This window comes from Tinamus guttatus, unplaced genomic scaffold (assembly GCF_059628265.1).
Source record: "Tinamus guttatus ecotype Peru unplaced genomic scaffold, ASM5962826v1 Tinamus_guttatus_pri_ptg000023l, whole genome shotgun sequence".
In the NCBI taxonomy this organism is placed as follows: domain Eukaryota; kingdom Metazoa; phylum Chordata; class Aves; order Tinamiformes; family Tinamidae; genus Tinamus; species Tinamus guttatus.
The window spans coordinates 712,217-729,250 of NW_028288557.1; the positions used below are offsets into that span (position 1 = coordinate 712,217).

General features: G+C 35.6%; 1 protein-coding gene across 1 annotated transcript in view; it reads right to left on the bottom strand.

Moving 5' to 3' along the window:
• CTNNA3 (catenin alpha 3) overlaps positions 1 to 17,034 on the bottom strand; it is a 363,859-nt gene that overhangs the window by 70,403 nt on the left and 276,422 nt on the right. The window contains exons 11-12 of the mRNA XM_088525182.1: positions 13,705 to 13,861; positions 721 to 921 (exon numbers count right to left, since the gene is read on the bottom strand). Of these exons, the coding sequence (XP_088381308.1) occupies positions 721 to 921; positions 13,705 to 13,861 (358 nt within the window). The remainder of the gene's footprint in view (positions 1 to 720; positions 922 to 13,704; positions 13,862 to 17,034) is intronic.

Sequence of the window (17,034 nt, forward strand, 5' to 3'; positions counted from 1 at the left end):
TTTAGATTTAGACATCTGAGTTCCAGAAGCTGAATCTTATTCTAGAGGTGCACAGATTCTTCAGAGAACTTGTTATGGGTTATTTTTGTAACTTCCCAATTACATAAAAGGCTTGTAACTGAAAATATGGAAGTCCTAGGAACCCCGCAGATAATTTTTAATTGGTATACATTATTAAAAGACCAGAGGTTAACTTAAGACTATTTAACTATTACTCGAAATTGTAAGCAAAGACAAATGAAATTTGCTTTTCATTTAATTTAAACTTTCAACTTTCTTATCTCCAAGAACAATTCCTGCTATCTACAAACACATTTTGGCTTCACTCGCATTGCACACACATTTCTAAACTAGACTCAGGATACCAGTGCATCTACCTTTCATCTGCTTAAATCAAGTGTGGTGAGACCAGTAGTGTAGCTTAAAGCTGCTGTCTCATTAAACACAAGTCTTCTAAGCACTGTTACTTGCATCTATTTAAAACCTCCAGCACAGGCCTTTCCCAGTTCAAAAATGCTTACACTTATAAAGAAATTTAATTTTGGATGCATGTTATCATCCTAATCCAGACAGTTTATTGAGAGACAAATAAGTAAATCATTAGAGCAAAATTAGTGCATGAGATCAGAGAATCACAGGATAAGTTCATTTTAAATATGGCGTGTAAAAGATTATATACCACTAAAGAAAGGGAAAATATAGTTTACCAATCAGACTTACCAGTCTTTGTCAGATATCGAACATTCTTCATGACTCCCTCAGTGTAAGCTCCTGGCTCATAATTGTCCATCTCACCCGAAACAATGTGAGCTACTCTTGAAGCGCGCCCTCGGATCGCACCTGCTGCACGATCTAAATCATCAACATTTTGTTCTCTCAATGCAATGATGCAATTGTTTACATCCTCAAGAATGTGGCTTTCTGCAATTAGAACAAAGTTTATTTTTAGATGGCACCTTTACACAACGGGACACAGACACACTCCTTTTTCTTTGCAAGCTTGAATATAGATCTTACAATACGCCAACTACACAACATCGTCTTGTCCTTGAAAACGTAAAACTACTTGCCGATTCCTAGAATTAAAGGCACTGCAAGACATTTGAGAAGGAGCAGCAATACACCAGTGAGTTACAAAGCATTAGAAAATATCAAATCACACAAAACCTTACCTATACAGTGAATATTTGCCCAAAGGAGGAAATTTTATAGGGATAAAAACTGTTATTTATTAGTGGAAACTCATTAAGTCATTGTGACAAGAGGTTCCATAAAGATGTGTATCACTGTAGAGAAACAAATGCCCCAACTACTAAACTAACTAATTCTACATCTATGTGACTAGATTCCCATATTTAAACAAATTCATTGCATGAATAGTAGTAGTAGTATTTTTGGCTGGTACTGGAATTACCTTATTACGTATCACGTTACTGTAATATGCTATATTATTATAAATCAAATATTATTTTTTCTATGTTTTAAATTTCATATAACTTAATAGTAATATACATATTGTATTATTATATGATTTTTTAGACATTATTGTTGCTCTTTATTTAAATAAGTATGTGCATACATATATCACAGAAACATGCCCAAAGCATTACCACATCAATATACAACATGATTCTGCACCACTGGTTTTGCTCCTACAGCTCTATTATTTCATGATACCTTCTTGCCTCAAAATACCCTCCCCTTAACCTACTTTTGCTGTCTTCTAAGAAAGAATCCTTTATTCTACTATCATAATCTCCCTAATGTAGTCTTTCCCTTACTAGAATTCAACACCAGCTCAGAAATTCAAAGTTATGTTGAGGAGTTAAGAATAATTCTATATTTTCTGTATTTTCTCATCTACACCATAATGCAGCAACTGTCAGCTAAATTCAAATAACTTTATACCTCTTTTCTTTCTCAAACCACTTCCTGTTCTAACAAAGCACTCTCTTCCTTTGCATACAGTCTAAGACATCTTCTTTTTCCACCTCTTCTATGCACATTAAAACTATGACCGCTGTGCACATTTCTTTTTTGCCACACCATCCTCAGAGCCTATCCATTTTTACCTTAATAGCTACAACATATACATGTTATAATCACTGCCAGTCCAAAAACATATATACATGCAAAATGCTTTTATTTAGTGGAGAACTTGACACAATGGCTGTACTGGCCACATCACGGACTCCCAAACTTTCACCAAAATGCACACATTCAATAAGTCTAAGGCATCTTGTCCCACACACGGCTTCTATTCAGTAACAGCCTTTCTGAACACTCAGAGCTAATGAGAACAGCATCTCTGTGTTCTGAAGCTCTTCCCAGATGAGATACTTCACAAACAATAAAACATTATTTCACTTGTTTTTCCCATAGGTACAAGCAGGCCTTAGTACATCTGACAGCATGAAAAAAGTCCAGCTGAGTTTGTTTTCACCTGTATCTTTCTTATAGGTGCTTCCTGCTACTACAGAAAATGCATTAAATCAAATTCTGACTTCAATCCAAGTATTCTAGTGCAGAAAAGATCAGAAGATCAGGATGATGCATCATCTCTTTGTCATGAGTCAAAATGTCTAGTGTAAGAGTTAATTTTCACAGTAGACTGATAGATGTTTAAAGAAATCATCAAATTGCCACAGCCACCAGCACAATTACCATGAGTAGTGTTCTGTACATTCTTATTTTCCTTTGGGATCGTGATGCTAGTAGAATTGGTCAAAAAGTATTTCTCAGCTGAACTAACTTTTGGATAATAAAGCTGTCTTTGACAAAGCCATGACTCAGACTGCCTCTGGGAGAAAATCAATAGCTCTTTCTTTTCATATTGTCTGAAGAAAAAGACAGGAGACACCCTTCCACTATACCTGGCACTGATAAGGCCTCAGCTGAAGCACTTTAATAAAAGTTGTGCACTTAGTTCAACAAATTTGTGGACCAAATGAAGTCTTTCCAGAAAAAGAAAAATAGAAGAACTATTAGAGGTTTATGAAATAGAACATATGAAGAAGCAAAGAATTATGTTGTCTGGTCTTTTGAAGACAAAATGGAAAATACTTTCTGCAAGTCCTAAAGCGTAAAAGCATATTCACTAATGGCTAACCCTGACCAAAAGATAGATTCCTACCTTTTACCATGTACATAATAAAATGGAAGCAAAGAAAATTAACTTTGCAGTTCCTTTCAGATGAGTCCTTAGATTTAGTAATTTCTGACACCAAGGTTGAGAGAGTAAGACCATTAAGGATGAGGTGCAAGATTCAGTAAATGGTTCTTTGTTAGCATCCATCCAATACTCAGCTGAACAAACTAAAAAATTTTTGGCACCCAGGAGGCTGGATGTGGAATGCTGTGCAGTTTTAGGCCCTCCAGGATCAATTGCATCAAAAAACTTAAGAGTCTGTCAAAGCATCACTGGGCAGTCAAGAGGCTAGCACATATAGTGGATCTGAGGAGAGGCTTAGAGAACCAGATTTGATTAGCCCTGAAAAAGGGGTTAAGGGGAAATTTAATTACTATCTTCTGTAATTGAAATAGGGCTCTCTGAGAAGACTATACCATGTTGTTGTCATAACTGTATGACAGCAGAACAAAAATACAGTGGCTGTCTCCACTGTAGAGACAGCGGCTACATGAGAAAAGTTATAAAACAGTACAAGAATAGTGGTGGGGAATTAAGGTGAATGCATACAGCTGAAGACATAAAGGTACCACAGTGGAAGATACTTAAAAATCTGTGGGATCAATCACTATCTATGCAAGTCATTACAGATGACTTTTGCCTACAAATTACAGCAACGTCTTCCTTGTAGCATAGAGTACTTCACAGATTTTGTCATAAAATTTTTCAGACCATTTGCCATCACCAGGTTTCATGCAGTAGCTTCTTTTTCTCAGGTGGTTATGATATCTTAGGTATAATAAGTTAATAATATATAATTTGCATGCTTCCCTTTCACACTTTTTTCATGTCTCCACTGGAAAATGGAGAATTACTTGCCTTAGAGACTCAAGTTGTATTTTCTGAAATGGGTGGCATCCGGTTCACAAACTCAGTAGATAAGCTGGCGGAAACAACTGTGTATTTTCACTTAGTGTTTTCCTCTTCATTTGTTAGCATTTCAGTAATGCATTAGGCAAAGTGTCTGGAGGAGGAATCACACGTACAAGAGAGGATTCTCCTTCAACGCGATAGGGCTCTGTCATCCTCTAAGCACTTCACAGCCCTTTGTTTGGTCTATTCTACCCTTCTTGCCCCTTTTGAAGGCAGAGCTACTTACCCAGCTGATGAATTAAATGAAGTAAATAGAGGCCATGAAAAAAAAAAAAAAAAAACAAGTTACTTTCTCACTTTTAGAAAAGTAGAGATTCAATTTTCCAAATCATTTGCTCTGCCAAAAGAGGAGAGCTGAAGTCTGCAGTTTTATTGCCTTAGGTGACAAATGGCTTGGCCCTAAACAAACTATAAATACATCTGTTCCCTGCCCTTCTATGCCTGGGAAATGGAGAATTTATTTTTGCTTTCTAAATTCTGCAATCAAAACTCAAATCTAGCTAAAATATCTATCATAAAAATCTCATTTAAAAATTCAAAAGGACTGTAAATCCTAAATTATTTTAATTACTTTGTATCAGAGTTTATGTAAAGGTAGTTGTGGATTCAACTCAAATGTTACTCATTGGTTAATAAAAGTCTTTTTAATATGCATTAACCAGCCAGATCACAGTGAAATAATTCATAGTACTTATCGTAAAATGGATACATAATTATTACCCTAGTTAATGATTTCAGGCGAAGTGCTTGGGAAAGAAGAGGTGCAACCTTTCTAGTTTGGACTAAGTGGTATAAAAGAAATGTGCATTTACTAGAATAGGCTCAATGTTTGTCTTCGCATCAGCTGGAAGATTGGGATAGTTTATCACCTTCAAAAGCATTTGATTTTTGGAAAGGGAATAAAGAAACAAAGTTTTACAATCTATTTCCTTCAGCTAAATTAGCGGTATATAATTGGAGACCTTTTGGCATTACCTGTTTTGCAATGTGAGTAACAAAGCAGGTCATATTATGTTAAATGCTGGGCATTTCAGTTATGGCAATAAAACATTGTCAAAAGAAAATAGGCATACACCACTCCTAGACAACTGCTCAGGTGAAACGATTGGCTTTATGCTAATATTCTCTTGCAATTGCTTTTTACATGCTATACTGAACATCTGATGAACATGCAATAACTTTGTTTGACACAGTAACCTTTGTTCTCTCTGTGGGTTAGTTAACAAATAGAAAGCATTTAACTGACAAGAGTTAATTTAGGATAGAAAACTCAAAAACCCACAAAAACAACAAATTCTTGGTTGTGATTAATTAGTGAGTTTTCCTAGTGGAAATAGTATAAATGCATGCATGGAAGGATATTCTTGTATAATCAAGCATAACTAAAATTAAATACATAAAATAAGAATCAGGGACAGCATTTTTTGTTTTTTAAACACTTGTGCAGAGATTGTATTTTTGGAATTGAATTTAAAGGATCAGTTAAATTACATTAATAAAACCACATATTACAAGTTACAGAATTGCAATACAACCTGCTCTGAAACCTGATAATAGCTTTTGTATCGTACCTTGACAGAAAAATCTGGCACTCTACAATACAGTGGCATCGCTATTTTAAGCCCTCAGAGCTATTGATCAAAAAATAATTTTACTCTTTTGCTTGGTTGTGCTCATACAAAGTTTTTGGAACTCTTGTGAATGTTTCCAGCACATCTGATCAGAAGATGTACGCAAATCAATTCCTACAAAAATGCAAAGGAGCATGAAAACACTACTGCCACAGCTGCAGATGGAAGGCCATTAGCAACCAAGCTGTTAGCATAAAACACAAAAAAATTAATCCCAGACCGTATCAAATTTATGCATCTTACATTATGCTCTAAAGGCTGCCAAAATTGACTTTTGCTATATCAAAGACAAAGTGAATTCCAAACTCAACAGCCCTCGAACTTCAGAAGACAATTTTAGTAGCTTGTATGGGCTGTGCTGCAAAAAAGTTCTATCTAACTCCCAGCACCAACATAAAATTCAGTAAAACACGAGCATAATTCAGTACACATTTTCAGCCTATGAATGAAAGCTTTAACTACCCCAAATGGCCAATTCATTGCCCAGCTACTTCATGCCACATATTTGCTGGGTTTTTCCTCTTTAAGAATAGCCAATGGGAAAGTTACCACAAAGATTTGTAAATGGCTATCGCAGTTCTAAGGGATTAGTCAATAAAACAGACCACATGCAATGTCAATAAACTCAAATTAACATGCATAGTGAAAACAAACCCTATGTATATATATAATATTGAGCTATAAATTAGTCACTTTTATTAGGCAGAGAAATTTCTGGTTAGTGAAAACAATTGCCTAAGACATTAGTTCAACGATAATTTAAAGATACACAATGCTAGGACTTCCCAAGGAACCCCTCACAGTGAAGAAGAAAACAGCAACAACAAAAAGATAATCCATAATGCATGTCTATCTTAAATACCGTATGGAGTTCTGGTCACTACTCTCATCTTCAAAATAAACAACTCCATGCCAGTAGCAGGAAAATAGAAAAACTTATTCACAAAACACCTTACTAAATTACTAATAAATAAATAAATAACAACAGTGGAAGATAGGTCCAACAGGCTTTGACACAACTTTAAACAGAGAACTAATGAAAGGTGCACCAGGAGATGCTGGTGAGAACTTTGGAGGAACTCTGAGTGACAGATACTGTGATTCTTTCCTCTCAAGAATCATAGGGGATTGGGAGAGAAACCAAAGCAATTTTCTTAGACCCCAAATGAGCATAATGAGAATGGGATTCAACTCTTAGAACCAGTGAATACCCCTTTGTCCTGAAGCACCACTACAATTGGGCCAAACAAACTTCAGATAAAAGTCTGTAAGATTTAACATAGAATTTTCCTTATTACATCGAGAGGCAATATAGGAATAAGAGGAAACAACTTTGAACCATGGAACGAAAACTAACTCTATCCAGAGAGAAAAACAAGCCAAAAATCTGAATTGCTCTCTCATTCCTTGTCCAAGTATTTTCAGCATGTTTTGCAGGTTGCTTTGACCTAATTGACATATCTTGATCACTATCATAGAGTGCACCTTGTCAGAGTAATCTGAAGCATGAACCATGAGCCTGAACAAGCTCTGCAATTTAAGGTTACAAATACTTACAAACACTTGACCTTAGGATATATTGTCTTTTATTGTCATTAATCAAGTGTCTTTTATTTATATATATATATATATATATATATATATATATATATAAAATAGAAGTCTTTTATATATATATATATATATATATATATATATATAAAAAAAAAATAGAAGAAACAATGCTACAACATTAAGAGAAGGGTGATCTCAGCTTTCCAAATGAAGAACACCACAAAATGCCTTAGATCTTTTAATCTCAGAGTCCTGTTTCAATGACAGCTTTACAATATCCATATGGAGAAAATGGATGGTATTAATAAAGAGGAATTATGTTTTCTTTTGTGAACAGTAAAAATAGCATTCTTCCCACAGCAAAATATGCCATTTTGAAAAAACTAAAAAACTTAAGAAAAAAATAAACTGATTTAGATACTCAGAAAACAAAACAAAACAGCATTGTGATGCAAGTTTGGACAACAGATCAGCAGGGACTAGAACAAGGGCTCTCTTCCTCAGAAAAAGTAACAAATCAACACATTATGATCTACATCACATCCACAAGGGAGGCCACAGGAAGCAGACACATTTTCTACGCCTTACCTGTGAAATGGGCATTCAGCCCAAAAGCTGTAAGTCATCGATACTCTTAGGAAGAAGCTCTTCTATAAATATATTTCTGGGTGTATATATAGCTCTTCCATATGTACTTAAAATATATACATATACTTAAAGGCCTTAACAATTTAACCGTAGTTGCCCACAGACAAATATTACAGGTGGAAAGAACTCAAAGACCACAGATTTCAAATTCTCATAAGTGAGAATTTGGCAAACCTACACAAGTAACTGTTTTTGTCAGGGACAAACTTAAAATAATTATTTCAGGTTGGTTGAAACAGATGCTCTTAAATTTAAATGTCCTCAACTTTGCAACAATATGCTGTTTGAAAATTAAAAGCATCAACCTACACACTGACAAATGGAAACAAATTCCTGAGCAGTTTTAATAGAAACAGAGATATGTTTTTTCTTTACAATTTTCAGAGAATTTCTCTTCTCTTAAGAAGTAAAAGAATGGTCAGTACAGAAAAACTGTACATTTGTACAAAAGTGTAGAACACAAAAATTCCAAACCTATGATTTCTTCTCTTATGAGGTGTTAGTCTTGTTACTGTAGCATGTTTTCTCTGGTAGGTATAATCTATCAGCTGTGGATCATAGAGTGCCTCACTAATCACAGCTGGACTATCTAATGGTCCTTGTCTTGCTCTGTTTAGCCAAAACTAGGATTCTGTTCCTTAAACACAAAATTTCATTGCTTATGTAGCATTGTCTGATCTTTTTTACTGCATGAGATGGGCTAGAAGCTAATTATACATAGTCTAATGGCATTATACTATTTTTAAAAATCAAGGGGATTAAACTAGAACAAAGCCATGTCAACCATTGCTTCAGAGAAAATAATGCAGTAACAGAGTAACGGCCAAAAAAAAAAAAAAGAGGTTTTTTTTCCTCTTTAACCAGTCATAGACTTGGCTATATTATTGGTGTTAACATTCAGCCTTTCTACATCTGGTAACAGCGGAAGAATATTATTAAGTTGGAAGAACAGAAGATCAGCATTTAAAATTGGAAAATCTTAACAGGGATTCATAGTAAAGGAAAAAAAAAACGCAGTAAAGGAAAAAACATGGATAAATAAGAGTGTGATTATGCTGCGAGCAGGGAGGGAGGAAGCTACCTAACCAGTAAAGATTTATGACAGACTAAACTTACTCCACAGTACATCTCTGTTTTGGGCATCTATAATATATTAATTCATTGAGCCTCATCTGGGCCATTTCGGAACACAGGGAATATTCTCAAAGTCAAGAGGAAGAGTTCAGTTTCTGCAGGAAGTCAGAAAAATAGGACACTGCAGTCTACGGGGTACTGGAAGAAAAAAAGACCATAGTGACAATAGAGGCAACCTGTGTACTGTCTTCACATGCATTTTAAAACCAGCTCTTAAAGTTTCATATAGGTTCTCTAGGCTGGACGTGCTGGTACACACATTAGAAGGCATACTTCTGTTAAAGACAGCCTTCACAGATGTAAATGAGCATTAAAGCAGTCAGGAAAAAGCAACTTTGAGAAGGAATATAAGGAGACGAGAAAAAAAAAAAAAAAAAAAAAAAAAAACTGAAACAGAAGCCAGCAGCAATTACTAGACTAAAAGTCCAAGCATGTTGCATATTAACGGATGTGAGTGGCTTTAACAAAGCATGTTTTTGTATGAGCCCATGTTTTGGTCCATTTATGCCTGAACAAACTAACTGTCAGTGATGGAATGACTGGCTCTGCAGCTAAGGGAGTGCACTGGATACTTTGATGTTTCCTGTGCCACCTCCTCAAGCTGCCTGCCAAACATCTCTAATGGAGGAACCAAGGACAGCTGTCCCAGGGTGATGGTGGCATCTTGTGGTTGCCTCCACCCTGCTGAGGAATCATGGCCGAATCTCGGCGGTAAGGGGCTAGGAGGAAATTAGCTTACCCAAATTGACTTCTGAGCTCTACCTATTTAGGCTCTATCTATTACCTCTTACCAGATATAACATGGCATATTTGCTGTTGAGTGAGGACAGCTTTGCTTGTCACACTCCCTTGGCCATTCAAGGCATTTGATGGCTGGAGGAGACCTATCCAAGAGTTTCATCCTGAGCCAGCACCTGTGCTCCCTGGTTATTGGATCAAGGAATGCACCATGCTGAGGTCCTCTGGCCATGTGTAGAATGTGTAGCAAGGCCAATCCACAAGTCCACTGCTTGTCCTCACAAGACAGTGCATGCATGCTACTTACCTTTAGTTCTAAAGCAGAGGAGAACTCTCCACAGAAATGGTGAGTCTGCTCAGTCTTCCAGAACTCCCAAGGTCCTCAGGCCCTCAACTAACACTATCTTTTTTAATTACCAAATAAATTCCCAGAGAGTTGGATCCTATCTTCTACTGCACATTTAACTTGTCTATTTAAACAGAGCAGCATATGAACATTTTCCTCTGCCAGGACACAGTAACAGTGCTAACACACTGAAGTAAAAACTGAGTGGCTCGAACCTTTCCTTATTGTATCTTAATAATTAACTCTATATACATAAGACAATAAAAATCTTCCCAAAGAAAATAGATGATATTTTCATAGAAATCTTCCACTTAGCCTCCACAAACATGACACTTAAGTTAAACATTAATCAAATTAATGTGTGCCAAGGAATCTTGCCAAAGCCTAGAAAAGATGCTATACACATGTTTAGAAAAGCACATAAATGCTCATATTTTTGAACCTCATGATACGTAAGTCTATATATCATTGCTATTTAGAGCATCTGCTTTTACACACCATAAGAAAATGTCAAACATTCAACTATGTTGAGCCAAGTAATATAAAATGCACTGAAAATACAAAAGTGTACTCTGAAAAGACTATTTGCCCAGTGGCATACATTTTTTACCTGAATTATTGAAGGAATTTCTAACTTTTTTCTTCAAGTGAAGGTAATTTTGAGAAATATTGAAATATGCAATTTAAATAAATCACAGGTCTCTAGATAAAAATAGATATTTAGCTCAATTAATTCAAAAGAGGAACTTTAAATCTTATGAGATTTCAGAGTAAGGCAAAGGGATTTAAGTATTTAATCCAGTAGCAACTTAGAAAACTGACTTGTTTTCTCACCTTTTTTAACAGCTATTACTATTTGCAGCAATTTCAATACGGAGCCCTGCAGGAAACATCTGCAACCTCCAGGACCCTATTAGGAAGAATAGGGTTCCCTAAAAGACTAGCTTGCATAAAAGAAATCTGTTATGCTTTTCTTTACTAAGACAAATGCAGGAAAGCAGCTCAGAGAATAAAATACTCTACTTTGCAGTAAATTGCACTAGGTTCAGAGCTAACCCCGTTGTTAGGTATAGCAACTGAAAAACTGAAGCAGGAAGAATTTTCATGCTCAGAGTCAAAACTAGATCTATATCAAGCAGTAGGTAGGTAAACTTGGAGCAAAAGTTCTCCATCTTACTCCCAAGGAAAAATCTAACCATATTTCACACTGCAAATACAATACCTTCAATACATGCATTCCTCCCACAAAATGACTATTGCTTTTTTCCAGTTAAGAAAAAAAAGTATGTTTGGGCTTGAAAAAGACATGACTAAACAAATATGTGACATTGTGTCTACATTTATTTAAATGCTAAATTTTAATTAACACTGTATAATTAGTACATATGACCTAAAGGAGTATATTTTTGTTTCATAGTAGATAGGATAGAAACTCTCCACTGCTTTATGAAACAGTCAACAAAGAAATTTTATGATATTTAATAAAGGGATTAGCAAGTGGTCAAAGAAACAGCATGAGTATTTCCAACTTAAATAGTTACCTGAAAAAAGCAGTGATTATAACCTTAGAACATGCCAGAGCTCTGAGGAAGAACTAAGCTGTGGGCCCCTCAGAGCATGCTCAAATACAAAGTCCTAAAGTACGTATTTATAACTTAAGCCTTAGTCTAAACACCAGAAAAAGCAATGAGATTTAAAACCTTAACGTCGAGCAAATACTTAAATGTTGTTCTGAAGAGCAGTTGAAGCTAGATCATGATGATGGTGAAAATGTGACAAATACGAATGCTGCAAGACTATAATCTTTCAGTTTTGCCTTAGCATCTGTGGTCTCACTGGAGAACCAATCCGAACTTACTTATTATAATGTAGCTATTTATGAAGTGTAATCCTGTGTTCATTTATTTAAAATTATATTTAGAAGTAATACAAAAGAATTCTATATTACTTGAGATATATTGGCAATATTGTCAAATACACTTAAAGGAACATTCTAGCAAAATATGTTCTAAAGGGAATTTCTGCAGACTGAAATTTCATCTCAGATAGTATTTTATCCATTTTCTATATTTAAACTTCTGACAGATATTTCTAACAGCCACTACCAACAAAAGACTGTTATAAAATCAATTAAAGCCATGCATTGGTGAAGTTGAGCTACGAAAGAATACCGTAAATGGTTCTGTCCCCTGGCTACACCAAGCCTTTTACTCAGAAAGGGCTGAAGCACCCATTTCTGCTTAGAACTTTTGCACAGTCACATCCATGTGCCAATCACAAGAAAAAATGCTACTCAGTTATGGGGACTTCAGCAGTTTCCAGTTACCCTAATGAACACACTATTTTTGAAAATAAACAAGTAGAGAAATGAATATCAAGAAACTTCCTTATGACAGTCTATCTTCATATTTAATGAACGAAGAACAATGTCCATAAATCTGATTTCACTAATGCTTTCAAACCACTGAGCACTGCAGATTTTTTTTGTGTGTTCTACACAGCTATATAAACTAAGTAGCCCTAACAAGGGGGATTAAGTTCACCAGAGAAGCAGGGGCAAGCAAAAGGCATACTAATCATAATGAAATATAAAAATTAGGCAAGAATTATTTAAGATGCTTTCCTTCTGGTCCATGTTACATTGATCCAAGAGAAGCTGAAAATGGAGCATTTTGCTTTTAAAGTGCAACTAGTAAACAGCTATTTTATATCTTCTTTTTCGATCTTTAGGACTCTCACTGCTTCAGTAGTAACTACTTACTGACATTAAAAGTCTCTCCAGGGAAAAAATCTGGAAGTATCCTTTACTTGACAAATATTTGTAACTCCAAAAATTCTGAAACATGATTGTGGATTTGTTCAGTTTAGGAGGTGTTTTTAAATTCCTTTTTACATGAGAAATTAACCCATGTGATTTCATCATTACTTCTGTGTTTACCACAAATTTCTGCAGAAATTGAATCATCTATCTGCAAGTTCAGAATCAATCTGGCTGCTCAAGTACTACCTGCACAGCTCAAGGAAATGCTGAAGTGTCTAACAAAACTCACATTAGCCTTTTTTCTTCCTCAAATTAAAAAAAAAAAAGTGCTGTTAAAAAATTTCTGTTCGTGACAGCATGATATTACACTTTTATACCTTTAGCTCTGCCGAATGATCACTATGTTGCACTACTTTGAGGAATGTAATTTGCGCCGGGGGAGAAAGATTTTCACAGTATCTTTTGATCCCTATTTTAAGTGTATACACATGGATACACACTTCCTTTCCTAAAAGGAAGATCTTCTTGCATCTGCAAAGAGAAGTTTGAAAGTTGGAGATAAATGAATCTGAGACATCGGATAAAAGCATTCAAAGCAAATGAGATATTCTGCTTCAAGCACCTGAAACAGTTTGTTCAAATCACTTCTACATGCATCCAAAGTAGTGCTGAATAGAACAGCTACTTGTGTAGTTGAAGCTTTTAAAGAGATATAGCAGCTTCAAAACGCTTTATGCTAACTCATCTTCCATTGGTTTACTATTGAAAATGTAGCCCTCGGTAAGTTTTCAAAGCATCCAGAAGAACAGTAAGATTCTAAAAATTATCATACCTGAAACAGCAAGAAAATCATCAATGCTCGTTATATCATCCACAGCTTCAGTGAGAACATGGATGTGATTCTCCCATGTACTCCTGTACATCTCCATGTTGTTTTTTACAACTTGACTTTTTGGTCTGGCAGCAAGAGCTAAAGCAGCATTAATAACCTGCAGCCAAAAACAAAAAAACAACACCTAAGTACTTACACTCTCTGTAAGAATGATGATTTTTACTTTTTAATACAAACCATAAAGCAGCATTTCTGTTTTTTTTTTTTTTTTTTTCTTCCTCACAGTAGGAACAACAGTCAGATGTCGCTTAGGTTAATCTCTCTGTTGTCTCTAATAGAAAGACTAACAGAATAGGCAATTATTTACTTACTTTTCTATTATTTTACTTATATTACTTATTTTTTTAATTGGGAGATCCATTCTATTTCAATTTGATATTAACAAAGGAAGTTTTTACTTTCATATGGTATACTTACAGGTGCAGCATACTGACAGTTTCACTCCTTAAAAATAGACACACCACCATCTATTACGGAGTATCTTTACCGAGACAGGTCATTTGCCTTTGTCATGTAAAAGTATCATGTTTTGCCAATACAACACAGAACTCTAAGATCAGCAAATTAGGACATAGCATATATTATACCTATATAGAACAGACAGGTATTACTTTATCTGTCGGGCTTAAAAATAGTTACTATATTAAAAAAGAGGGCGGGTTCTATCCTTTCTAGCAAGGATGAATTTAGGAGGGAAACATTAGTACAAAATTATTATTTCATAGATAGCACTTCTGACAACTAATTAACTGAAGGCTTTTTCCCAATTTGGCCATTTGCTGAGGTTATAGTAAAAAAAAAAAAAAAAAAATAGAAATCAAGCAAGTTTCCAAAGTACACTCTGAAAATCATCTTTTTGGAAAGAGTAATCATTATGCTCACAAACATAAACTTCCATGTGTAAAGAGCATAAACCCATCACTAACTGCCTGAAGAACTTAGAATTTCCTTCAAAAATGCTATGGGACACTGTCAGACATGCTACACTTAATTATTTGCACAGTGAAGCCAATATAGCAAAATTTACTTATGCCTCAGTAAACCACGGCTTACAAAACAGTGCCTCTAGTTCATTTTGGAATTATTTTTATGTGAAATATTTCTAGTCATGAAGAATCAAGCAATTAAAACGTTCTGGGAAGATCAATGATTTCACAGCTCTGCAACATGTTTCATCATTTGGAAGGAGGAGACTGGTTAGAAGCTAAAGCTAGACTTCCTAGTTTAGTTGTGTCACGGAGACAGACATCTATTTAGGGGCACTATTAGTCAAGGAGGTTTATGATTAATGACCCCATCTCATCCCTCACTCTATCTAAACTGCACACTTACCTACTACTTTTTCTATTGCACATGGTATTATTGTTTCCATGTCTTTAGTCCTCTGATGCATTTTCCTCATGCTGAAAGCCAGCAGGATAGTAACTTAAAACAGGATTGAGAAAGAGAAAAGCTACTGCCTACAACAGAGAAGAGTCTTAGCCGTTAAAGAAGCATTCAAGAAAAAGGAGAAGGAGGGGAAAAAAAAGATGAAACAGAAATGGAGAAATTGGTGATTCTGTGGAGTGTTATTGAGTACTTACACATGCCACGATTTACATATTGATCAAATGAATGTTGGGAGGATGAAGAATGCTTCCCAGAAACTAAGCTAGTGTGACTGAATTCTAAGTTAGTGTGACTGCAATTACTAGTTTATAATTTGTTTTGCCTTTTTTTGCAAAAACAGTAGAAAGGAGATTAGAAGTGGTGTTATTAGAAACACACATACATTATCACTATATGATGCATAAAATGAACACACATGTTGTAATTTGTCTCAAAGCATCTAGCAAGTGTTGTATCACACAACAATTTTCAAAGAAAAAAGTTTTATTTGAAATTATTCCATTTAAAATAGCAATGAGAGTTTTAAGAACGTAAGTCAGGCTGCTGCTTCTAAATCAGTGAGACGGGCTTCTGTGCGTCAGTCTCAGTAACACTGCACAATTATGTAACAATTACAGGAATCAAAAAAACTGGTTCAGTACTTCCTATTCTATGGTTGCTTCCAGTGTTGTGCTTACTGACGTGTTTTCTGATGGCATTTGATTTGGAATTGAGCAGAGCAGATTGTTGAATTGCCAGATATATTTTGTGTTTGATCATTATACAAATATAACAGACATGTAAATCACTTGCAGATTATCTACTTCTCTTTGCTTCCTTAATGACATTTTAGCAAAACTGTTTCCAGGAAGAAACTATGAAAACACAAGAAGGGTAGTCATCTGCTGCCTTGAATTTATTGCTCCTTCCATGGAAATCATTCAAAGGCACAAAAAACATGGAAGCTGACAGTCAATGTGATGCAGCCATAATCTGTAGAAAGATTTCTCTCTCCACCCTCTAGGTCAGACATTTCCCTGAGAGGTGCTGCAAATATCCAAATTCACTAACTCCACTCCTGCACCACCACTTAAGACAGTTCTCTCCAGTAGCACCTTTCAGCACGGGCTCTGCAGGTTGCGTGTACCATGAAATCAGAAGCATCTTTGCATCTAAAGAATTTCACTTTAGATATACTGATTTTCAGATGTAGATTTATAAAAGTCCCACTGTACTTAATTTATAGAAGTCATGAGGAAATCACAAAATTGCAATCACTGTTTTAGTGTGTTTCCCTGGGCTTTTTTTTAAAAGCTTTCTTTCTCTCACCCCCGCTCCCACCCCCCGCCGCCTCCATAATACCCCTCTCTGCTTGGCGTGCTCCTGGTATAATGGCCAGCAATAAAAGTTCTATCCAGATGGCAGAAAAGACCACAAATTTGTGGAGAGAAGTCTGATTGGATCTTGAATGGCTGGTTCACCTGTAATGTTTTGTAGTTGCTGTTTGAACCTTGCCTGCCACAGTACCAGACTTAATGCTTTTGTCTGTTCCCCCTCAACTACCCCAGAAGCTCTGGGGATCCCCATTAAGTAACCAATCCTCCATCTGACATGAACAGGACCCAAAAGCTGGGGGAGTGGCTGACATTAGCAGTCTGCCAAATCCATGAAACAAAGCTGTGCCACAGATAGAACTGTATCTCAGTAGTGTCATTTTAGGCCCCTGCTTCAACACAAGGAACATGTTGTATTTTGTTGTAATGTATCTTGTAATTAAAATAGAAGGAAATGGAATTTTATTATTAATGCCCTCTCTGAGTATTTATATTTTCTGAGATTTATTCCTTTTCATTCCTCCCCTCTCTTCAGAGTACCATGAAAACATCAATTTCATAAAGGTGG